Source organism: Parasteatoda tepidariorum, chromosome 9 (assembly GCF_043381705.1).
Source record: "Parasteatoda tepidariorum isolate YZ-2023 chromosome 9, CAS_Ptep_4.0, whole genome shotgun sequence".
NCBI classification, from domain to species: domain Eukaryota; kingdom Metazoa; phylum Arthropoda; class Arachnida; order Araneae; family Theridiidae; genus Parasteatoda; species Parasteatoda tepidariorum.
This window is the reverse complement of record NC_092212.1, coordinates 67,123,823-67,150,175: the sequence shown is the minus strand read 5'-3', so window position 1 is coordinate 67,150,175 and position 26,353 is coordinate 67,123,823. Positions and strand designations below refer to the sequence as shown.

The following is a 26,353-nucleotide window of genomic DNA, read 5'->3' as shown; positions in this document are numbered from 1 at the left end:
GTCTAAAAAAAAAAAAAAAAAAAAAAAAAAAAAAGGAAACTCAAATGCATTTTTAAATATAGGGTATAATTTCAAACCCCTTAAGTAAAATCTTAAAGTTACATTTATGTTAAAATGCGGAATATTTATAATTGGTTAAATATTTGTGATATAAAAATTAAATTGTGAACAAAAATAATTTTATTGCTGAGTACTATTAATCCACAATAGTCTGGAAGTATTTTAAGTTTAATTTATGCCTGGACAAATTATATAATAATTATAACATCAATCATATTTATAAATTTAATTATGATTAAATAAATTGCAAATTTGACAACAATAAGAGCAAAAAAACACTAAATGATTTTTGCTTTCATATTACCTTAAATTGGACACATTAAATGAAATTGCCATGCTAATATGATTCAAGGCTGTACTCAAGGAAGAAAAACAGGGACAATCTTGAGATGCTGAATCAAAACTGCTGAACTAGATTTTTAAAAGAAAAATGATAAAAGTCCTTCATATCTAGATTAAAAAAAACTACTATTTTGAAAGATGGGTTCCAAATAATCTAGAAATCATGAATTTGTGTGCTTTGAGGAAGGGGCTCACAATAAATTTTAACATAGGACCCGTAAAACTTTTGTCCAGCCTTGACTCTGTTAAGAATACTTTCTTTAATTAAGGAGCACCTACTTTCTGAAACATTGAGTATACTTTTGAGTTATTTATTTACAAATCATTCATTGAAAGTTTTTTATTGTTATTTATAAGTTAAAAAAAACCTTTGACGCCTTGGTGAAGGTAGTAGAAGCAAACAGATACCAATTCGGAAATATCCCAATTAACATGTTTCATACTATTGTAGTACTGATATGTGTAAGATACCTAAAAGAACATTTGGAACTTATATTGATTAATAAAATGTATCGGAGAATGTTTTTTATAATTTATTATGAACTAGGCAAAGAATGTTAAATTCTAATTACAATAATCATATAAAATTCTTACAGATGTGGGGTGATGTGAAAAAGTTATATTTTCATTCTTCATTAAAAGACCTTCACAATGTTTTAATTTACGTGATATTTTCTTTAACATTTTGCTGTTTGAGTCAATATGGAAAACTAATGATAATCCTATATCTATAAGGCTAATCCTTTGGAATCATATAAAACTCTTCTCTAGCAGCGTTTGAACAGGGTAAACATTAAACAACATTGGATACGTCAAAGAACCACGTTGATTTACAGGGCCACTCACACTGTATAAAAAAAAAACCGCGTATGTGAATTTGTGGAGATGCGAGAGGCAACTTGATTGGCGTGTTCTTATTCGCAGTTCCGAATTTGTATATGCGATTGCAAAAGCAGTGTGAATAGTCCTGTAACTCATCAAGATTGGCCCGTTAGTGATTAAAGCCAGACGCAAAGGATTTTAAGAACGATCTGAAGTGATTTTTAAATGTGATTATTTCCAAACAGTATCGAAATTTTTATCATGATACAATCGTGATTTGCAATTTGAAGGAAAATTAAGCTAAATGGATTTTAAAAAAAAAGCAAAACTGCTGCCTCACATCTTTCATTCGTAGTTCAAAATATCACATTTTTTAACATTGAAGCATTTTTAACATCAAAAATAATGTTATTAAAATAGTTGTTTGCTACTCCGAAAACAACCATAAATTAAAGAGTAGAGATTTTACTGGCATTACCATTTTCTTTTTGTTTCTTTTCAAGTGTAATGAAGTAAAAAGTTTTTAAATCCTATCGTGTTAGTTTCTACTAATATTAATGTTCTCTAATCCAATTAGGTGGCCAAACTTGAAACTGTAACAATTCAAGTTGCCTTTATTTCATTGTTAGTTTAGTTTGATCATCTTAAATGTATTTTATTCTTGCAATCTCTTAATCCTAATCTCGTTTTCTCTTTTATCAAAAATTACCTAGTGTATATAACTGATTTAAAAAAAACTAGAGAAATGATCCCCAAGTCATGCCAATTTCTTGGCAGTGGCCCGCTAGAAACTAAAAAAAAAAAGATAATAATAACAAATGGAGACCAACTGAAAGAGTATAACTCGCAACCTCTACATATTTATTTTTAAGGAAAAAAAAATTCTGGTTCAAAATTCCTTCAACAGTTGTTGGCATGAACAAGTACTGATATGAAAACGTTTCCATCTAAGAGCTCTGTTTAAGTTTTATCATAATGATTTTATAAAAGATTACTAAAACCATTTGCTATTTCTCACAGTTGTAGTTTTTAAATTGCTAAGTTCATTGTTGTCGTGATGCAAAATCTTTTCTCCTGTTTTTTAGCTTTTTGCCCCGATATTTCATTTTTTTTTTTGTATTTGGTCAGTACCTCCCATTTCGAATACAAATAGGGATTTTTAAGTGATCAAGGTTATGAACCAAAGGATTTGGTTTTTTGATCTGTAATTTTTGAATTTTAAAAAATTTTGCTAGATAAAATTTCTTTGTTTAAACTTGTTATGTGATCAGGGGTCTGTTTAGAAGAAATTTGGGTTCATTAGCGGACCCTTCGCAAAATATCTTTTCATAAAAATGGGCGCTTCACAAAATAATTTATCCTTTAATCGGACCCTTCACAAATTTGTTTATCTTCCTTATTGTTTTGTTAATCGAATAAACACTTCCCAGGGGGGGGGGGAGAAAGACAGTTGTAAACGAACTAAGTTTTGTCTTCGGCAGACGCTTCTTCCTTTATTCGTATTCTGCGTTCAGCAGTATAGGCTAAATACCAAATATTTGTGTGTTGCATCTCTAATTTAGTAGCAGCAGTGGCTGTTAATTTTTGAATTTAATTTTTTTAAATTATAGTTTTACAGTGTTGAACATAATTTTGTATCTATTTACAAATTAAAAACTCCTTGAAAAAGTTTTTTGCAATAACAGGACCCTATTGCACAAATTCACAAAAACAGGACCCTGGTTGAAAGAATGTAACTTAACGTTTATTTTATATTCACAAATTACGAGTAATTTTTTCACAATTTTACAAAAACCGAACCTTTCACAAAATGCCTGGACTGACCCCTGGTGATTAAGTTTTATATGGAGTTTGAAATTAGGGTAGCTCAGGGTTAGAGACTACTGAAATTTGACTCAGACTATCATAAAATAATTATCAGTGGTTTCCTTAATCAATATAATTGAACTGAAGGGATGATATGCTGTTTTGAATTTTGGTCTGTGTTTTTGCTCAAAAGTATATTTTATCAGAAATGTGAACATTACTCATTCTCTGTGTCATAATTTTTATTTAACTTCACTTTGTGCATTATTCAAAAATAGGTCTAATAGTGAACGTAAAGGGATCAGTGAAAATTTAGATGAATTGATATTATCTCTCTGTTATTGGTCAATTACACTGAGTAACTTAATTTCTACAATGTGGTTTAGGCATATAGCCTTGTAGATTTCATTGTTTTAATTACTTTCAGAATTTAGTCATTTTATGAGTAAGGAACTCAATAATCAATTTTGCACTATCAAATTCTTATGGTTATGTATTCGAAAGTTATACACTTATTTATTGTTTGCAGTAAATGTGGTACCAAATCTTGATGTGTGAGGTTTTGTAGTTTCACAATCATTCGTTAGTTTGTCTTTTTCATTTAAAAGAGGTACATCTTTTTCATTTAATAGGGTATATGCGCACCTGGAAGGTCATGGAAAGTCCTGAATTTTGGTATTGAACAAAATTTGTCATGATTTTAACTATTTTTTTAAAAAAATCATGGATTTAGGTTGCCGAAAAATCTATCCCAATTTCATAGTGTTCCGAATATCTGAATTTGTAACAAAATCTCCACTCACAGTCATATTTGATTAAAATATAAAATGTTTTTATCGTGTTGTTTAATAATTATGGTGTTCTTTCAAAAAATGAAAGAAAAAGCATTTCTAGAGCGAATTATCTTTTAAACTTCTGTGATTTCAGAATTTCTGTTATTGTTTTTTTTTATCAATTTAAAATTTTAGCTGAAGGCAAGCCAGTCATTGGCGGATTTTTTTATTCCGAAATGAGAACAGAAGAATCAGGAGTATTTTTTCCCTTTATGATGAACAAGAAAAGTATCCTTAGAATGTAATTCTGCAGGAAAAAGAAATTATTCGCTTTTGTGTTTTTTTCAGCTATTTTATTGCTTCAACTCTTTCTTTGCTCTGTTTTTTAAATTTAAAATCTATAAATATGAAGATGCAGAGTATAACAGTTTTGGTTATTCCTATCATTTCAATTAATGTTTTTATAATGCTTTTTTAAATTTATTGTTATGTTTTTGTCGGAGAAAATACTAACTTCGTTAAGTCATGAAAAATTCGTGGAAAGTCATGGATTTGAAAATCTAAAATTTAGCAGATACCCTGTAGATTTCAATTAAAATATATGGTTATGCAAAAATATTATGGTGATATAAAATGTGATTGTAGAAAAATATGGTAAATATAGTGGCATATTTACCATATGTTTTTGTTTCAAAACTATTAGAATCTTTCTTTAAAATTATGTGATAAAGGAAACTTTGAACTCTTTTATGAATTTTAATTAAATATTGATGTGTGAGAATATCAACTCATTATGCTGGTTATTTTTTATGGGAAAGTACTAAAAAATTTTCTATACATTCATCTTAAACTGTTATGAGTTTTTCAGTGCTCTGTCAATAAAATCATAATAGGACATTTTAAAACTTTCTGATCTGATATATATACATAAAGATATTCTGAAATTAAAAGTAATCTATTCATTATTCTTTGGCTTTAAATTTACCCTTGTTATGCTTTAGCACAGTTAACTATAATTTTTTGTTTGTTATTTTCTCTTTTTATTAACAGTCTTGAGTTCTGCATATGTATAGAGTTTCAAAAAAATTATACCTGATTTTTTCATTGGCCTACTACGAAATGATAGTAGAAGATTTTGCTGAATCGAATTTTGGAGTTGTATAAGTGTTTTGCTTTTTATTTATTTATTTATTTAGCTGCAGATGCAGTTTTTTACAGTTAGTCATTTTTAATAACTTAGCACAAGTTTATTGTGTTTAAATTCTGTTTTGTATTTAATTAAATTATTAATATTTACAGGTACATAATAAAGAAGAAAAACATCCTTCAATTTTTGAAATTGAGATAATGTGAAATCTGAATTTGTCAAAATGAGAATAAAACTGACTCCAATTCATGTGGCTTTCTTAGTTTTTGGTGCACTTATACTTTGGTTTATTATGCAAATGGGTAAGCATTGCAGTTTAATTCCCTTTTAAAAGTTATGTGCCCCAGAGAAAATTTGACGTAACGTTAAAAAGTGCTGGAAGAAAGTGCTCATTTTTTAATTTCATTTTATAAAAATTAGTTTATTTATTGGTGTTATTTTTTACTGTGTGTTTGTAAAATATGCTTAATTTTTACTTTTTCAGAATTAGATTTTTCTTTGTCGTATCATTTTATGTATAAATTGTGTAAAAAACAGAATTTTCATAATGTTCCATCTAGTGTTTTCTAGTTTTCATAAATTCTTTCTACAACTTTTCATTTTGCCATACCACCATCTGTAGTTTATAAAAGTGTCAATCATTTTACATGTTAGATAGTCATGTGCAGGTTCACATGCGCATTCACTAGCAAGGGACTCTCTTAAATTTCTATTAAGATAAAGTCCTTAAATTAAGGAGCACATTTGAAAATCTTGGATCGATACAAATTAACCATCTAATCTGCCCTTGGGTAAACTTTGCTCCATTAAAGTTTCAGTTCATTTTCTTTTAAATTAACTTGAACTCAAAAGCTGATGTGTACTCATAGTGTAATGGTTAGGCTGTCTGCTTACTCCCAGAGAGATTCTTTGTTCAAATCTCAGCTGGTATGCTTCTATTTTATCTCTAATATTCTTTGCTAAATAGTTTGATAACTATTTAATATTATTGTTTTTTAATTAAATTTTTTTTCAACTTAAATTTATTGAAGCAGAAAAAAAGTATTACAGTAGACCGCCAATTATCCGAACGTCCAATTATCCGAACTATGTCCGAATTCGCTTTTTTTCCTCTTCTCTTTTTTAAGTTTAGAATTTTTTTTCACTTATCGACAATTTTTCAAAATTTAGAGGAATAGATAATATCCACTACATCTGAAGACCATATTTAATTTACAACCTTTTTCAACAGTTCTTATTGTAGCCATACATTCATGTATTGTTATACAGTTAAACCTACATACCCCTTTAGCCCTCTTCAACTGAAAATTATCATCAAAGAATGCGAGCTTCATTTTGACAAACTACAATTGTTGGAAAGCGGAATGTGTTTATGAATAGATAAGTGCCAAAATTCTACAATTGGGGGGTGGGTAGTTGTCACTCATGGTTAATGATTAGTGATTACAGTGATTGGAATCTTAAATCTTGGAATAAAATTCTTATCAGAAAAACAAACGAAACTGCGGTTTGTGAATCGGTAGATCTTTCGGGTGAAAATATGCCATGTTATACAGAAGAAATAGAGGAAATAGAAGACTGGTGTCGGGACACTGAAAACGACTCAGGATTTCAAATTTTAAATGATCATGAAATTGTTTCTGAAATTTTGAATGAAAATCTGAACTCCTCAAATTAACAGGAAGAAGTACGTGATCAAGTTCAAGATCGTGGAACTTTTCATAAGAAGCATGCAATTCATTAGATATTGCAATGAATTGCCTAGAACGTCAAAATGATGTTGATCCAATTGAGTTGTTTTATTTAAAAAGAATAAGGGATATGGCAGCACAAAAAAGAGCATGTCCTTTGAAACAAAAGTCTTTGCTGGATATCTTTTGCAATGGAAAATAAAGAAAAATGTGGTAAAATCAGTAATTGAAGAAAAAAATTATAAAAAAGCCGAGATATGATAAAAAAAGATTCAAATTGAAAAAAAATATATTTAAAAAATGAAAGAAAAAAAAGTCAAACTCGCCAGGGCTATTTTAGATAGCACTGCCAGTCCTAAGCCTAGAAAAAGTGTGAAGGGAAGTTGGTGCATAAATAATAATATTAACTAGGTTTTAAACAACTTTCCAATTATCCGAACATTTCATTATCCGAACCACGTTCGGTCCTGAGCAATTCGGATAATTGGCGCTCTACTGTATTTCTTTATTTTTTTATTAAAATATAAAGATTATTTTTTTAGAGAAAATTTATTTATTTTTATTTTGTAATAAATAATTTAAGCTTTTTATTAATTTAATTATAAAAATGTAAATAAAACTATATTATACTTGTTAAAAGAAAGAGATGAAAGAAGGGATATATTCGAAAGAAATATTTATTACTTAACTAGGAAATCATCTAATTGAAAATACAAATTGGTTTGTGTTGTCAAGTTGGTAATACATTGTGATTATAGTTACATGTAAAAAATGTTGTGTGTAGTTATATGTAAAAAAAAAAAGATACAAAGAAGATTGGTGGACAGAGTGCAAAAAAAAAAAAAGAGACCACCCTGAATAACTTTTGATCTAATGATCGGATGTTCATGTCTTAGGACTCAATCTTTGGTTTGAGGGGATGACCTCAAATACCTATGCTAATAAACGTACCTTTTTTCCAATGGATTAGGATTTCTGCCCCCATAATATGGTGGGTAGCTGCAATCTGAAAAATGTGGTCCCTATAGTTTGGTCAGGAGAGAAATACAAAGTTTGAACCCCTTAGTGTTAATTTTACTTTTTGTGTATTACACCCTATCTTGTGAACTTTTTAAGCTAATTGAAAAAAATTTTAACACAATTTTAAAATCAGTTTATCCAAAGATTATTTCATCCGAAAGACACATTTTAATAAATATTTATTATTTTTTTAAATAATAATTGTCGAAATTTTTTAAAATTATATGGTATACAATATTTTTACATCATTTTAAAGTATGCAATCTAAAGTAGAAATCTAACTTTAAATATACGACAGCAGTCCTATATTTAAAGTTAGATTTCTAGGGAAGTATTATCCAGTTATGTAAAAATTTTGTATACATATCTAAAGCAAATTTATTTTTTAACAATACTTAAACATTTTTATCGATTCAAAAAAAAATATCATTTTCCCTTGTATAAAGCTGATAATTTTTAATATAAAAAACTTTTAAACCCATAATGCAAATTTATTTTTTAATAATACTTAAACATTTTTATCGATTAAAAAAAATATATAATTTTCCCTTGTATAAAGCTGATAATTTTTAATAGTAAAAAACTTTTAAACCCATAATGTTTTCCAATAGCTTTTTTTTTTCAAGCAAAACTAAGTAAAATGTTATTTTGTTTCAAATCGAGGTTAAAACTTTGTATTATGAACATAAGGCTGAATGAATATATTTATTTTAAGTCAAATTATATCAGTTAAGGAGCATTAAAAATTCTCCATGAATGCTAAGTATAAAAGTCATTTTAGATCAATTTTTTATTGAAGAGCTAGATCAAAATTGATATAGCCCAAAGCATTCTGTATTATGCGCAAATATACTAAAAATAAAGAGATAAAGAAAGACAGTGAGATAACGAAAACTGGGCGAAAATAAATTGTTACAAAAAAAAAAGTTTGCACATCAAAAATATTAAAAAGCTTTCATTAAGAAAAAATTTAGTTTTGCAAATTTGGCATCAATTGGGAACCTAATATGTAGACAGAGAGAAAAAGCGTTAAAAAGTATTGCCACAACAGCCAGTTGTTGGCTAGATGGTTGTCATGGAGGCTTTACAATAAGGGTGGCAATGGAATCATAATTGTGCGACAGCCACCTAACTTGCTACACCAACCTAACCTCAAACTGACATCCTTTAGTCTGAAACTGGCTGGAAATTAAGGTGCCACAGACAGATCTATGATTCTTTGGAATAATAGCTCAATACCTTATTTAAACACTGTGTCCTCAGGTCTCACTGAAAAAAAAAATAAACCCAAATGTTCTGAGAATTAAAGATTTCGTTCATTGTTGGATAATCTTAATGAACTTTTCAGTTTATATATCTCAAATATGTTTGTTAAAATCTTTATTTTTGCAATGAATTCTTCAATAGTCAAATTTAAATTAATAATTTTCTTGGTAACTTTTTTTTTCCCTCTGTTAGTAGCAGTCAGTTAAAATTTTCTTCTTATTTTTCAGCTGTTTTCAACTCTTGTTTGGATACAAACCCTACACGTTCAACTAGTATTTGCCCATTAGACCAGGTGAATTGATTTACTCTTTCTTGTTGAATCTGAGAGGTTTTAATTAACCCGTTTTGATAAAATATTACGCTACATTGTATTTTGTGCACTATGTTTTTGACACCCTATTACGTTCCAGTTTAGTCCTACCTCTTGTCCTAAGTGTTTGTAATTAATCATTTATAATCTGCATGATCATGTCATAATCATTCATCACACGATAATGATGAGTAGAGTATCATAATCATTCATCATAATCATCAGAGTATCAGTATCATAATCATCAGAGTATCAGTATCATACTCATTTAAAGTAGAGCATTTTTTTTTGTTTAAATTTGTCAATTATTTTTTTATTAGAGATTTGATATTTAAGGTATTTGTTTGCCTCACATTATAAAGATCACATTATAACACCAGTTTTTGCTTGCGTGAATAGGGTCTTTATATCGCGTAATACAGTAGTATGTGTGTTAACAAGTGTAGAGCATGTGACTAAATGTGCCACTTTGTTTTAAAATCTAAATAAGTAAGTCAAAAATTATTAAAAACGATTGATATTATTAAGTTGTCCAAAAATAATTTACTTTAATTTTTTTTTTCCTTTAGGATTCTCTTTTCCCACGTGCACTTCATCAAATAAAAGGAAAACCTGAATGTGTTGAGATGTTGAGAGAACTTCAGAAGTCTTTACAAACTAAAAAACCAACTATTTATATTGTTACACCTACTTATGCCAGGCCTGTACAAAAAGCAGAACTAACCAGAATGTCTCATACATTGTTGTTAGTAAGTTACTTATTGTCATAAATTTAATTGATCAAACATTTTAATAAGTTATTTGAGAAATTTCTCGCATGTAAACAGAGTGATTCTGCTTATGGTGCTACGGCACATCATATACTGTCGAACCTCGATAACGCAAAATCGGCCGACTATCATAATCATTTCATGTTAGCCGAATTTTGTTTCATCCGATACATCATGAAAACAATTTATTACGTATTATAAATATATGTTATGTACTACATTAATGTATGCAAACAATGCTATTATAAACCAAACAAATTAAAATTAGCTTGAAAGTTTTAACTACTTTATTTAACTATTTTATTTGTTTGCCCATCTGCTACTTCTAACAAGGGAAGAAAATAGAAATAGCATTTCTCAAAATGAATGATTGGGATTTTATTCACATGCTTATTATCTGTGCTGTATCCAGTTTCCTTTCAAGTTAAGCGATAATCAGCTTGAAAGTTTCATGTTAAACATGTAAAATACATCAATAATTGTTTTATCTTAAGCTTTATTTTATGTTAAGCGATTTCATGTTAGTGAGGTTCGACAATCATAGATGGGAAGCAAAAAAAGTTATGACGCGTTCTCTGGGAGGCCTAATTTTCATTTAAAATCGCACACTATATTTAATAGTAGTACTTTTCAACAGAACTAAAAATAATATAGTATTAAATTAAATTTCTTTATGGGAACAACATCATTTTATATTATTTGTTATTATTCTAAAATTATGCTAAATCTGATGTTTCATAACATATGAGTAACATACGTTTAGCAATTTTAAATCATCTAATCAGCGTAATGAATTAGTTCATATTAAAACGAATTAAAATAAAGTGTGTCTTGTTATCTTTTAAAAAGATCAATTTATTTTGATCTACTAAGGAAAATTGATGGACAATTTCATTTTTAATTCTCTTTTGAATAATTGCATATGTTTCTTAATCGTAAAATATTTGATTTTTATGCATGCATTTTTGAATGGGAGATTTATGTTATTTTAAGTAGGGACCGACTTTTGGTAAAAATAGACCCAAACAGTTTCCTACTGATTTGTAATTTCCAAAGTCTAACAGAATCACTGAAACAAGTTTCTCATTGAATCCCATGAGGAGAAAAAATCTTTTTTTCTTAGGTAAAAGAATAAATGAAAAGATGTCTTAAAGATGCTTTCACCTTCAGACGACCTTCATTGACCAATCATAAAAAAAATTGTGGCAAACTTTGTGATACGTTTTTTCAAGTTTGATAAAACTCGAGATATTTTTTAAGAAAATTTATTAACTCGAAATAAATTTTTATGATTTCCTAAGGAATACTATTATTTTGATTTTAAAAAAGAATCAAAATAATAGAATTTTTTGTTTAAATCAGAATTTTTTTTATTTAAATCAGAATATTTTAAAAATAAATTATGACAATGTGCATTTGAAACTACAATACTACACAAAGAAAAACTTTTTATCGATAACGTAAGATATTTATGAAAATGGAATTGAGAATTAAAATACAATAGAAGATCTTAAAGATCACGAACTTCAAAATCTGAGGATTTGCGTTTTGTGGAATTTTGTGTTGTATATTACACTTATCTTTAAACTACTAAAGATGTAATTAGTGTGTCCAGCAATGGGGATAATAGCGGAATCCTGCAATTATCAGGAACTTTATTGATTCTGAAAATATCAGGGAATTTCTAAAAGTTTTTAGTAAAACAAGGAAAATTTTTAAAACAACAGGGAAAATTTTTAAAACAACAAGCAGTTAAAAATCAACAGCATTTTAAAAATCAAGCAATCAATGCTTCTGTGAGCAGCGCTTCACTAAGAATGACCCAACCAAGTTTTTTCCATATTTGTTGTTTTTTCAGCAGAAATTCATCATTTTTCCTGTCGTTTCCCTGTGAGTTTCCGTGATAATCTGTTTATAAAACAAGTTTTTTACGCCCTTAAAAATCATAACTTATGAAATGTTGTTATTTGTAACTAGTCTATGGTATTTTTCCCCCACTCTTTAAACAATCGTAAAGACAATAAATTGAAAACAAAAATGATTTAATGGAAACAAGAAATAAGACAAGCAAAAGACCTCTTATTTCTCCAACTAGCTATTCTGAAACTTTGGCTTCCTCAAAAAGGCATAAAGTCAAATCAGAATTGCTCTGAGCAAAAATTTTTAGTATCTTAAGTGTAGGATGATAAAAATGCAATAAGAGCTGCTCTAATATAATTAAAAATTAGAACATTAAATCCAAGTAATCAATTTAATTTTATCTCTTCATAATGTATAAAATTTCAGTGTTGTGTAATTCTTAATTTAGTACCTTTATTTGTACCTTTAGTACCTTTAAAGTGTTACTTTTTTATTTAATTGTAAATTTATTTTGTATTATGTACCTATGCAGTAAAATTTCGCTAATTTAAATTTTGTAAATGCTAAGTGTACATATTTCTGTATCATTGCACTTCTGATTATGCACAGCAAAAGAAAGTGGGAACTTCATTATTGTGTTAACATTTTATTTTTTAATATATTCCTGCTAAGAAAAATTAAATTTATTTTGAATCAATGTATCAGTTCATTCTCATGTTTTATTATTGCCTCAGTTCGAATTTTATTTTCCTCTTTATTTAAGGTGCCCAATATTCATTGGATAGTTGTGGAAGATTCTGAAAATAAAACTATTCTCGTGAAAAACTTTTTGACGAAATCAAAGGTGTATTATACTCACCTCAATATACCAACACCACTTCCCGTAAAGATGAAAAAAGAAGACCCCAGCTGGTTGAAGCCTAAAGGCGTCTTACAGCGCAATTTGGCTCTTAACTACTTGAGAAGACACACCAGTATTGAAGAGCCCGGTGTCGTCTACTTTGCTGATGATGATAATACGTATGATCTTGAACTCTTTGAAGAGGTATTTACACCCTTGTCATTAAATGTTAAATAAGCAGACTTTTTTCTATTCAATTTTTATGTATATGTTTAAAAATTGAATAAATTACTATTAATAATTATAAAGTTTTTAAGAAAAATTTCTATTTTTCTTAAAAACTTTATGACTAAATGAAGGAAAAAAAACATTGATACATTTTTACAATACAATATTGCAATTCATGTTCACGCGATTCTTAAAATCCAATATTGCTATTCATATTAATTCATTTTAATTATTATTCCCTAAGACAAAACATATGACTGATTTATTTAGCAAGATTTTCTCTAATTTTTTATAAGAGAGCACTTCGATTTGTGTGTCACTTGGATAACCATTCTCTGATAATGATGATAAAATAAAATTAATTTGATCTTTTTAAATGCCTGTACCTGTTTGTTTTGCTCGTATGATTGCCATCCTTTGAAGCCGCCAGGAAAGTAATACCCTAAGAAAATTGTCGCAGGATTAATAAGATGTAAGCTTTTTAAAACAAATGTATAAATAAAAGAAATGTAACCAAAGAGCCCCAACACTTTGTTGATGATAGGAGTTGCGGAAAGAAAATGCCAAAGAAAAAAGAAGAGCTTTATTTCTCTGCTACTGAAAGATGACCGCCAAATGATTTTGTTTTTGATTTCTGATTTTCAATGAAACAGCGTTCTACCACTGATTGTTTCTGCATTTTCAAATATAAAAAATAACAATAATTCATATTTTTTATAAAGTGATTCTTCTACAAAATTGTGGTACAGCAATAATTTTAAAACTTATTAGAATCACTGCTTTTCAAAATCAATTTGTGGTGAAAAAATATGATTATTGGCAAAGGAAGTGTTTGTTGAATTTAAGTTTCATATAATTTAGCAAATGGAAATGCTATTCGATATTAATATCATAATTATGGAGGATTACTGTGGAAAAAAAGTATCATTAAATCTGATTTCCTATTTTAAATATCTTCAATAAAATTTTAATAAGAAATAAATATTACCAGTGTTAANTAAAAAAAAAAAACTTAAAATATGCTATTGTTAACAATTCGGTTAAAATTACGATAAATTGAAATTAATTTAGTTAAATTTTCGCGAAAAATTTATCAATTCACCTAGCTCAAAATAAGCGTTAAAAATATTGATATATAAGCGTTAATAATGCGTAAATAAAGCTCAAAATAAGCGTTAATAATACGTAAATAGTATGGATAAAATACGTTTGTATTTTGGTTAAAATAACGTAAAATGTACGTTATTTTAATAAAAATAAACGTTAAAAACACGTAAATATTCTTGGTGAAAATAACGAATTTATAGAACCAAAAATATACGTAAATAGTNTAAGAAATAAATATTACCAGTGTTAATATTTATTTTACAAATTGCATTGATTTTTTTTAATCGTATCTTTTATTGATTTTATTTATTGTACTTTTGTTCTAACAATAATTTTCGAAATATTTCACGATTATAAAAGTGATTAGTGTTTAAATAATAATTTATGATTTAGATTATTTTTTTTATTTTTTTTTCTCATTGTTGATGTTTTTGATTCAATAAAATCATTATTANAAACGTTTTTTTGCTCTAAACCTTGTGGCATTTTAACGTTATTTTCACGTAATTAATACTTATCTCTGCTGCATGGGACATTATATATAATTTATTGATTGTATGAATAAAATTAAAATTTTTGTTTTAAAAATTGTGTCTAGGGTTAAGATAAATAAGCAATTAAAATATTTGATTTCTTTTCTAAATGTAATATTTAATTATTAAAATTTATTTTTAATATTTAAATGCCCTTACAGTCTCCCAAAAATCATAAATTAACTATGGAAGTATCAGAAAATGTTAAAACTAATACATACTAGTTACAATGTTAAAACTAATACATACTAATAAAACTTGAAAAATGAATTAAATACTAGTTTTCAAAATTTTAATCAAGAAAAACCCGACATACTAATGTTTGAGCCTGACATTAGTGCTCAGTTCACAGCCTGGCTCAGACATTTCCATAAACAAACCAAGTTTCTTATTGCTGAGAATCAGTCCCAGTATTAGGGTAAAAAAATTACCAAACACACATTGACAAGTAATAGTATCCGAATGTACTCCAAATATGTCCAAATGAAATTATTATAATTGCCTCATACCAGATTGTGGCTAGTAAAACTACCAATTAAAATCTGACACAAAAAATACTTAAAAAAAATGTCCAAAATCATTTTATTGTGCAATTCATTATCTGTAATATATCATGTGTACTTTTAATTCTGTTAGATGCGATACACCAAAACTGTGTCAGTATGGCCTGTTGGACTTGTAGGTGGACTCATGGTAGAAAGGCCCCTTGTAAGAAATGGCAAAGTGTATGGTTGGAACACAGTGTGGAAAGCGAATCGCCCCTTCCCCATCGATATGGCTGGATTTGCTGTGAATCTCACTCTTTTGCTGGAGCATCCTGAAGCCGGTTTCAGTTTATCCATCCCACGAGGTTACCAAGAAAGCAATCTGTTAAAGAGTTTGGTAGGAATAGATCAATTGGAGCCCAAAGCAGACAATTGTACAAAGGTAATTCTTTAACTTTATGCAACCCTTTTTGCTTTCAGTTTGATAACTGTTACCTCTTTAGATTAATCAACTTTCTGACTACTCAGTTTAACAATATTTTTAAAGTAATATTGCAATTTAACTTTCCTTTTTAAATTTTTACAACAGTAATTATATAATCTAAATGAGAATTTATAATATTTCTTTTCTTTTTTTTTATTTCTTGGAAAATCCTTTGAGAAAGTATAAGGGGAAATGATCAGTCAGAGTAATGTGATATGTTTTATTATATGTTACATCAACGCAATGGAAATTTTTTTTACAAATCATCGTAAAGTGGCACATGCAAAAATAGCATAGGGTAAATGGTATAGTGTGGAAATTTAAGATGGCATGCTTTTAAAACTGTGCATATTTTACAAAATATAAAAGTGAATACCCTAAACAACTTTATATAGTGTGATTGGATTTTCATGTATTATAACTCAATCTTACTGATTTGAATGCCCAAACTTAATTAATTAGTGCAGAGGATTTTAAGTTACGAAATCTGGTGCTAAAATGTACATTCTCTGATTATACATACCTTTCTATTCTGGCGGATTTTGATTCTTGACCCCTTATTTCGGATTTTTTTTCCCGCTCTATCTTAACTCTTTAAGGAAATCAAATATTTATACACAATCATAGAATTCCTTTAGCCGAACCTAATTCAGTTTAAAAAATACTTTTTAATATTTGTTTATTATTTTGTTTAATAATATTCAAGAAAATTTTAAATTTAAAAAATACAAATTTTGGCATCATTTTGAAGATTGTAATTGTAAGTACAAATAACAAAACCAAATCTGTTGAATAGTTCCTGAAAAATTAAATTTTTTAAATTTATGAGCTTTTTAAAATTTTATTGAGAAACTATTTAATAAATTTTGTTTTTTGAAATTACTTACTAATATTGTTACATAATTCATCAATTACATAATAATGCCAAAATTTTTATACCATCAAATTCAAAAATTTTTGACATTAGTTGAATAAAACAATAAATAATTATTGAAAACTATTTTTTACATAAAATTATTTTTGAATAAACAAATTTTATATTCATCATGCTAATATTTTTCAATTTGCTTAAAATTTTGAGATATATCAAAGTACTCACAAAATAAAATTAACATTAAGGAGTCCAAACTTTTGATCGCTTTCCTGCCTAAGCTATATTTCAGATTATAACTACCCCCATATTTAGGAGATCAAAAATCCAAATCAGTTGGGGTAAAAAGAGTTCATCTTAGAATAGCACACTAACAAATGTCAGACCCTCGGACCTTTAAATTTGAACCCTAGTACTTGAAAATCTGAATCTAGATTAAAAGTTATTCTTGGTGTCCATTTTTTTAATTTTATTTACTGTTTCAAAACATTGACTAATTTTTATTTATTTATTTTTATGAAAAAAAATCATCTTAGTGCTTTGAAAGTATAATTAATAGAATATAAATTAGCTTTTAAATTATCTCGTTTAGTTTTTCCTGGTAAAAAAAAAAAATTATTAATTTGTACGGGTGTGCACCCTTTGTTCTTCAGGAGCTTTTATGGAGCTGCTCTGTGCTTTCTTTTTTAAACTGTTCTCTTGACAACTTTCATAATAAGACCAATTTTTACTGGACTGTCATAGTTGATATTGCCTCTGTCTCAATCAAGGGTTTTTATGGATAATATTTTTTTTAAACTTAACAGATGTAGGCAAGGTTAAAAAATTAAAAGAATCTTTTGTGATTGTATATTTAATTATATTTAATTTTTATTTTTCTCAGGTTCTGGTGTGGCACACACGGACTGAATATCCAAAATTAAAGCAGGAGCTGAAACTGTCAAAGCCATCTAATCTTAAGATTGAAGTCTAAACAAACTTTTAATACCAAAGGGTTAATGTTATCTGTGATAATTGTAAATATGTGTACAATTTTACTGTGCCATTTGTAAATAATAACTGAATTGAAACATTGTATGTAGTTTTTAATAAATATGTGTTACTTATTACCAACTTCCATTCAGCCTTAAATTATTTATGTTGGGCCGGGAGAGCCTAGTTGGTAGGATACTGGGCCCATGTACAAATGGTCGTGGGTTTGATCCCTACTAACTCGTGATATTTGATTTTATAATTTCATAATTGTCGTTGAACAGCCGACCCAATATTTTTTGGGCTTATGGCTAGTGTTGTTCAATTCCGTAGCCTTGTAATTTTGAACCCAGTTCAGAAGACAAGGGAACTCCTGGATCAAGTAATGGGGGAAATTTGCCTTTTTTATGAAGAGGAAAACCTCCCATGGTTAGCCAGACGGTAAAGGGACTCTATCCCATCATCCGTCTACCCCATGAAGATATTTTATATCAATCTTCTGGTCGGCAAAAGCCGGATGCGAAGTTGGTATCGACCCGGTTAACGTCATTGGAAGGCGAGCACTCTATCTGCTGAGCCACCACGGCTCTATTTGATTTATAAGGCTTTAAATCATAAAGTGAACCAGGATAGTGTGGTTAGTAGGGCGTTAGACCCATGTTCAAGAGTTTGTGAGTTCTAACCCCGCCGACTGACAACTAGTAAATGGTGACTGATGCACGTCAAATCTGACGAGTCACAAAGTTCTCCATAACAAATCCTACCTCTGGGGGTATTGATCCAGACGTGTCCTTGTCTTCTGAATTGGTTCAAAATTACAAAGCTACAGAGTTGAACATTAGTAGTCGTAAACCTAAAAATTGGGTCATCTGTTCAACGATGGTTATAAAAAAAATTGATTTATGTTACCAATAGACAACTAGTCAGCTTTTCATTATGTTACATAACGAAATTAACCGTTACCCAAGCCTGCAACCAAAACGTAAATATTTTTCTAAATTTTTGGACTTTCTTTCCTTCCAGACGTGGATATGTACCTAGGTTAGTAATACCATTACCCGTATGATCCGCGTCTGACCACTATACCAGCCAACCTCAACTCCGGGAACGTGCTTGATCAGTGGCAATTATTTAAAATTTCAAAGGAAAGGAGGTTACAATTATGTTTACAAATATACAGAAATATTCATTTGAATATAGTTTAAACAAGAATTTTTTTTTAATGGCAGGCACTTGGAGGTTGTCCCATTGGCCTCAGGAATGCCAGAACTGCTACTCTCTTCTCTTTACCCAGTGGGCACCTGTGGCGAAGATACGACGGTGGAGCAGCGTCGCCCACGTCACACAACCACAACCCGTTTATAGGGCGGGTCACAATCACACACAAAGGAGAAAGGACATAGAGCACAAAGAGATCGAAAAAAACATCCATGCCCTGCGACCAGCGGCTCCGTAGTCAGGCACGCTAACCACTTGGCCACCAGGTCGGCGAATTTTTTTTTATAAGTTTATATGAAATAGAAAGTAACAATAAATGAATTTTGAAAAGTAAATTTTTTTAAATAAAAGGTTAATAAAAAAAACTTTTTTTATCAATTTTAGGACTGTGTGATATTTTGCAGAAAATCGATTTAATGCATACAGCTATATAGCAGCTTTTGTTTCTCGAATGCATAGAAACTTGACTTAAGCCGTCAATAGAAGAAGACGCTCACGATTTTCTACCCTTTCCTACGCTAATGCTGTTACCGTGTTAATGAAGATGATTTTGATATTGTCTAGTTTCGAAAACGATGTTGAATGACGAGGTACGAATTTAATCTGGAGTGGCAGCTTTGTGCGTACTTTGTTTCTTTTTACACATTTTTCTCAGGATTATTATGTTTCTTAAAGATTATTTCCAGTGGAACTTCTGTTTTGCAATTGCTGTGCATTTTCCCTCATTTGGGGGGGGGAAGGGATTTAATAATATTTTCTGTAGATTTCTGTTTTTTCAGAATATTTTCTGTTTTTAATAGGACTCAATTGCAAACTCAATCTATTAAACTACATCTTTAGTCGATCTTTTTTTCAAACATTTAGACAAAGATTACATTTATTTATTTAATATCTAGCCATTTGTCAATCCAACTTTGCTATTTTAAAAGATTGCTACATGATTTTTAAAATTGGCACTTTTTTTATTCGATTTTTCATTCAATATTTAATTTATGTGCATTTTTGTTATGTTTTCATTTTTCTAATCACTTTTTCTTAGTTATTTTAGGATTTTTCAATACATATAAGTTATTTTTTTAATCCAATAGATTTTTAATAGTTTTTATTTTCATCAAAATTAAAATGAAACTTTTTCTAAAGAAAAATTTTGCTTTTAGTTAAAACGACTAAAAGCTTTTTAATTAATTGAAAGTTCAACTATGTATTGATATTTTAAAGGTAGTGTATTTCAAATACTTTAACAATAGTACTATTAATTTCATTACTTTTCATTTTTTTTAAAATTTGCTTTCAATATAAGTTAAATAGTTTATTAGTCATTCAATGTTGTTTTTGAACTAATAAATCTTAAGTTGAGTTAATTTTTTTTTTAAAAATAAATAAAGCAAAACTTACACCTATTTTTATGTTTATTACATGTAGGATTTGACACTTAGTCAATACACCTTTATTATTTAAAATAAATAAAGGTTTAGCAATGCTTCAAAAGCATGTTTTTTCTCCCAAGGAATTTATACTTTCGTTTTACTTAAATATATAGTTTTATTTGTTTTTTCTGCGATCTTTCTTTATTTTTAAAAATATATTATAATACTTATAAGCGAAATATTTTGACAAACCTTTATTATTTTCAATTAATTTAAACCTGAGTCGTTTTTATTTTTAAAAACTTGAAACAAAGCTTGCGCTTTGTTTTGCTTTTAGAATCCTGTATTAAGTTAATACACGTTTATTATTTTAATTTGAAAAAATTAAGCAAAGTTATTAATGCTATATAAGCATTTTTTTGTAATTAATATTTTGGTATAGATTTTTTTCTTTTAATTATTTTAAATTAATTAAGGAATTGGGATTATGTAGCTTTGTTTAAAAAGAAATAATATGCGGACGTATGTTTTAGCGCGATAACATCCTTACATCACGATGTCTATCAAATGATGTATTGCGATATAAATTTTTTTAACTCACCCAGTCCTACCCAACTTAGTTCAAAATCTAAGCAAAAACGGGTTTTAAAGCATGCTTGTTGCTCTCCAACAAAGGCTGTTATATAATAGGACCTGTTGAACCTCCTTGACTTCAAATAACAATTTTAGATATGACAATTTTTTTGAAAAAAAACGACAGTATATAAGAGGTTCTGCCCATTCTAGTGGTCTATTGAACACCAGCTCTTTTTGCCACTTTATATCCAACAGTTTTTCAAAAATTAACTACATAAATGTGCGTGCGTGGATTTAAAAATGCCTCAGAGAAATATTTAAGATTTTCTACTCTAAAGCTAAAACATATTAAAAAGCATCACTTTTTTTTCTTCAAAGTATGGGAAAATGGCATTAATTTTTGCCCTAATATATTCAGCGTTAGAAGGAAGTACATTAGTTTCTGTTTCAATTAGTTAGGAAACTATATGGAACAGAAAACATCATTGGACATAGTTCCAAAAAAAAACGTCATGGAAATTTTAAATTATTATATTTAAGACAATTAAATACGAAAAATATTAAGAAAGGGGAAAATATCGTAGAACAGTCCTATATAACAGAGAAAAGGATGAAAAGGGTAATGCCATGGAACCGGTTTTCTTTCCAGATGGCGTGTTCGAGAGTTACGGACAATTTAAGAATGTGCGAATTTCAACTGATTCTCAAGTTTTTAGAGTAATAACCGGCACTAAAGCTTTTAAAACACCTGTAGTTGCGATTTGGTTCTACAGACAAGCTTCAAAATAACAGAACATAACATTTTTTGTTACATTACGATCGTGAAATTCTATGCTGAGTTTAAATTTTTTGCTCTGTTAATCCATTGGAGCTACAAGAACATTCATGAAGCATAGATCCCCAAAACAGGTCGTAAGATTTCTTCCTACTGTTTCTACTGTTGACAGTTGTTGTTCAATAAATTTCTTAACTATTTAAAAAGATTATATAAACTATTTAAATCATGACACTTAATGCTCCGACTAAAACTTCTGGTAAACAAGCTTATAATGATCGGGAAAAACCCAAACAAATTCGTGATAGCAATATTACAGCAGCCAAAGGTATGTAACTTTTAATTGTTAAGCACATGGTTATACTTTTTAATTTTTGTGCCATAATTTGTTATTGTACATTCATTTTTTAATAGTTTTTAAGTATTCTTTGCTGAAATAAGTAATTATATATTCATAACTGTTCTAATTGTATGATTTATTTATTGATAAAAAGAAAAGAACTCCTGCCGGCAACACGCGAGTTTCGGCTTAGGGCATTGGTAGTTAATATAAATATTTTATATTAATTTAGGGTACTTTTTCATTCCAGGGGCAGTTGATTTACAATCCAGGGACCATTAGCGGATCTTTCTTTTTTGGAGATTTTTTTTCTAAGTTGTCGTTGGTCGCACTTATAAGCAAGCTGTAATTTCCTTTATTGTTTAATACCTAAGCTACTCAAGAATCAAGTGTTAATTTTTATATTAATTAAATGCCAAACGTGAGAATGCCGCTGGAATGAAAAATCGCAGAAAGTGAAAAGTCATCGTAAATCTCCGCCATCTTTACTTTTATTTATTTTGTTTTTTAATTCTTGAAATGATATTAAAAAAAAACCTGAGTTGAAGTGATGCATTTGCAAACGTTGTCAAATAAACAATTAAAATAATTTGAAAAGATAAGGATGTTTCCATATCACGATCTGATGCCCCAATGACAATTACCATGACTCCAAATAGATTTTAAACTTCGTTTTTTCTTTTTTAAAAAATAAATAAAAACCAGTTCTGCATGAGGTGGCTACAAGTTAAACCCTTTGAGTTGATCATTTCTTGTGTATAATGTTAGTTTCTCACATTGCATAGAAGTTGTTTTAACTTAACTATTCTGCTGTAGATAATGATAGAGATCTCTACGAAAGATCATGGAATGGGAAAGTAGTAATAATAAGCTTGTTGAATAAGTTCATTTGTCAGAATTTAATGGTTTTGTTACCTAAGTTCTATCCTTTTAAATGTGTAATTAATTTTTTGGGGAGATTTCCATATTGTGATCTGTGGCAAAATAATCGCCAAGTCTTGGCAACTTACGGGCAGCACCCCGCAAAAAACTTAAAAAAGAACATCACAGGAAGGGACTAATTCAAAATGTATAACTCGTAGCCACCCCCAGGCAAATATCTACCTGGGTTACTACAAGTTTAAAATCTATTTGGCACCTTGGCGATTGTAGTTGATGTGACAGATCACGATATGGAAGTATCCTAATTTTTGGGAATTAAACTAAAACTTTTGGAACAAAGCTGTGATTAGCAAAAAGCTTTTAAGAATCATTAAAAAGGACCACCTGGACGCGAAATAACTATGATTCCCAACTACCTACACCATACCACTCCATCTATTTCTTAAATTTTACATCCTTGATAACAGGGTTGGCAAGATTTTGCCGCAGGTGGAAAAAAACATGGTAAATACCGGTAAAAACCGTCCTGGCAAAAACTGGTTTTTGCCAAGCAAATTGGCAAAAACCTATATTTTCCAAGATGAGAGGACAAAAACACATTTTTGGTATAAAATTATTCCTAAAATTGAAATATATACTATAAATATAAATAATTACAAAAAAATTAACAAAATTATTATTTTAGTAGTTTAAAACATTATTGATTGGAAAATTGGCAATTATTCTCTTTTTTCCAGTGAAATGAACTTATTTTAAATTAATATAACTATAATTTAAAGCATAAAATATCTATCAAGATGTGTAGTTAATTATTGTACAAATAATAATTTTTTATAATATAATAATAATAATATTATACAAATAATAATATTTATTTATTTGTAAAAAAAACATTTATTTAAGGATTCTAAAATGAAAAGAGGTCAAAAACTTTCAATGTTTTAAAAATTATTGCCTTTATATTAATTATTAATATGTTAAAAATAATTTTTTCATGTAATGCATCAAAATTATTATTCCCTATGATTGATTTAAATTTGTTTCAAGTATTTTGTAATAATATTTAATCAGCATTTGGTTTTTACCATGTTTTTGCCGCTGTCCTGGAAAAACCCATTTTTGCTGGCAGAAACTTCAACCCTGCGTGATAACACTTAGGGACAATTGATGTTGGTGAGATTTCCATATCGTGTTCTGTGGCAGAATAATCGCCTAGTCTTGACAACTTCAGGGCAGCAACCTGCGCGAAACTTTTTATAAAAAAAAATCACAGAATGGGACCAGCCTCGAAATGTTGCCACCCCCGGGCAAGCATCTACACGTTTTTTTTTTTCCAAAAAAAATGTGCAGATTTAAAATTATGTGGCACGTCTTGATGAATGTAATTGGCGAGACAGATCACAATACGGAACCACTTGGTGAGGGAATAGATGCTAATTAGAAAATATTAAAGGGCCGAGGACAAATTTTGTTCGATTTCAAGCCTAAAACTTTTGAGGGGGAGATATTTCCATATCATTATCTATGTCTGTGTGTTCAAGCATACCTTAATATTCTATGTGGTTTAAAATTTATAAAAAATGAGTTAAAATTTTCCTAGCCGTGGCAATAAGGTATACTCTGTCAATTTGTTCCCTTTTAGAATTTTTTTTAAAATTTTCTTGGGGGGACTGCCTGAAGACCACCAAATTTAACCATGGTTCAATATAGAAATCTTAATAGATTTCGCATAAGAGGTCTAACAGAAAGCTGCTTGCTGTTTTTAGAATCTTCTAAATACTGGTAAAAAAAGAGTCGGATTATTTAAATATAAAAAATTAATATTTCCGTACATCATTTTCTTCATAAATCTTAAGAATCATCCTACATTTCTTGAATCTTAACATAGTTTTCCAATTGATTTGTCAATTTCTAAGTTATCTCAGGCTAAGTCACAATTGCTTCTCATATTTGTACAGTGAAGATCTTTATTTTGTTACATATTGTCATTTAAATAAGTTCATTTGTCAGAATATAATGGTTTTTGTTAAGTTCTATCCTTTAAATGTAAATTCATTTTTTTTTTTGGAATTAAATAAGAAAATAAAAGTTTTACAGTGAAATGGGTCTATTGGTGACGCAATGAATGCTTTTCATTACCAGGGGTCTGCCCAGGCCAAATTTACTACCGTTTGGCAGCACCTTCACAAATTCTGATTTAAAAAATAGTAGTACACAAAATACTTTTTCTTAAAATTTTATTTTTGTATCCTGTAAAAAACGATAAATCTGTATTTTTGGTTTTTTAACATAATTTTTAATTTTTCACAAATTACGTTTAAATTTTCACAAAATAGGTACCTCTCAAAAAAACCAGGACACAGACCCCTGATTACCAAAATGCCTACTGCCTCTTACTCCACCAAAAACCTTTTTGTTTTAAAAACTGATGTTTATGTTTATATATAAAAGTATTTTATTGGGAAAATATTTATTATCCATAAACTGATTTAGACCTAAAATTCTCGAATGAAGCAAATTAATTTTATGTTAATGTTCAAATTATAGTTAGGTAAAAATAATATGCTTTAAATGGGAACAGTTTGTCACAAAAGGTTGTTGAAAAGTGTACATATAACTAATAATTCTTCAATTGTTAAGATGAATGGGCAAATTTTTAATGGAGAGTTACCTCATATGGCCATAATAAATTTTTTGAAAAAAGAAAAAGCGTGCAAGAGGGGAAAATCTGATGTAAAAAAAAAGGATATAAAAGAAAAATACATACATTTTTTGAAAGAAAAAAAAATATATCGTCTCAATTTTCATTGAAATTTACCTGCTATACCTGGAAAAGTCGGGGAATTTTTTTTCTGCAAACTGAGTGGGAACCCTGTTGACATGAATTTGTTAGAGTAGCATTTTGCTTTGAAAAATTTCTTATCTCTTAGACCTGTAAAATTTCAAAAGAAAATTCCAAAATGATTTGACTTAAAGTGAGTAACATAACATGTCTTAGGTCTTAGGCTATTGTTAAGAGACTATAATGGCAAGGAATTTCCAATTTGTATTAAAAGAATATTTAAATGAATGCATGATCTCTTATTTCTTTGTCGAAATAAAATTAAGGTGAACTTCATTGGAAATTCACATCTTTTTTGTGAGTAAACCCGAAATTTTTTCACATTATGTGGTATCCATTTTGATATAATATAAAATTTTTATATCTTTTGCTATATCTTTTTGGTTTAAAAAGTTTTTTTATTTATGTTGTAGCTGTCTGCGATGCCATTCGTACCAGCTTGGGTCCAAGAGGAATGGACAAAATGGTGACTTTCTTTTGCTTTCGTTATTTGATTTAGTTGTTTTATGCATTTTAATCATTACATTAAGAATGAAGTTCGTTATAATGTTTATAGCTAGGACTGGGCGATATTAGAAATTATATATCGTGATGCATCGTCAGTTTTGCATCGCGATATAGCGATGTATCGCGATATAGTCCTTTTTAATTTCATTTACTTGTAAGGCACAAAACATCAGATTTCTATCAAAATTTCATACTCAGATTGATTTAAATCAATTTATAAATTTGAAGATATATATGTTTTGCTTAAGAAAGATATTAAATAATTTGACTACAATGTACAAATCTTACTTAAAATATTTATTGAAATGTTTGTTTAGAAATTCATAATACGCGTAAAACAAAGTGTTAAAAACTTTTTTTAAAGCGTTTTTTACAAATTAATATTTTCTTGTACTATTATGCATAAATAATTACATAATTATTAAGTTCGATCGTAATGTTCAATTTCTAAATGAAAC

The 26,353-nt window shown here is 28.7% G+C and overlaps 3 protein-coding genes across 13 annotated transcripts in view; 2 read left to right on the top strand and 1 right to left on the bottom strand.

The window, feature by feature from the left end:
- LOC107447699 (tRNA (carboxymethyluridine(34)-5-O)-methyltransferase alkbh8) overlaps positions 1-1,235 on the bottom strand; it is a 16,425-nt gene extending 15,190 nt beyond the window's left edge. The window contains exon 1 of one of the 3 annotated variants that reach the window (XM_016062684.3): positions 997-1,235. In XM_016062684.3, coding sequence (XP_015918170.1) covers positions 997-1,086 — 90 coding nt within the window. In that variant the 5' untranslated portion in view covers positions 1,087-1,235. Of the gene's footprint in view, positions 1-364; positions 918-996 lie in introns of those variants that run through there. The other 2 variants (XM_016062685.3, XM_016062686.3) reach the window with 2 other exon arrangements.
- Positions 1,236-1,404: 169 nt separating this feature from the next.
- On the top strand, positions 1,405-17,535 carry LOC107447707 (galactosylgalactosylxylosylprotein 3-beta-glucuronosyltransferase I). 9 transcript variants are annotated; one of them, XM_016062700.3, is made up of 7 exons: positions 1,405-1,451; positions 5,103-5,252; positions 9,155-9,219; positions 9,807-9,986; positions 12,631-12,912; positions 15,213-15,503; positions 17,300-17,535. In XM_016062700.3, exons 2-7 carry the CDS (start codon positions 5,174-5,176, stop codon positions 17,387-17,389), a joined length of 987 nt encoding a protein of 328 aa, XP_015918186.2. In that variant the 5' UTR covers positions 1,405-1,451; positions 5,103-5,173; the 3' UTR covers positions 17,390-17,535. The 9 variants fall into 9 exon arrangements, with proteins under 9 accessions (XP_015918186.2, XP_015918182.2, XP_015918184.2 ...); XM_016062696.4 differs by having other exon boundaries at positions 1,413-1,761; XM_016062698.3 differs by having other exon boundaries at positions 1,425-1,728.
- Positions 17,536-21,199: 3,664 nt separating this feature from the next.
- LOC107447705 (chaperonin containing TCP1 subunit 4) overlaps positions 21,200-26,353 on the top strand; it is a 24,858-nt gene continuing 19,704 nt past the window's right edge. Inside the window, exons 1-2 of the mRNA XM_043039570.2 lie at positions 21,200-21,652; positions 25,802-25,854. Coding sequence (XP_042895504.1) covers positions 21,553-21,652; positions 25,802-25,854 — 153 coding nt within the window. The 5' untranslated portion in view covers positions 21,200-21,552. The remainder of the gene's footprint in view (positions 21,653-25,801; positions 25,855-26,353) is intronic.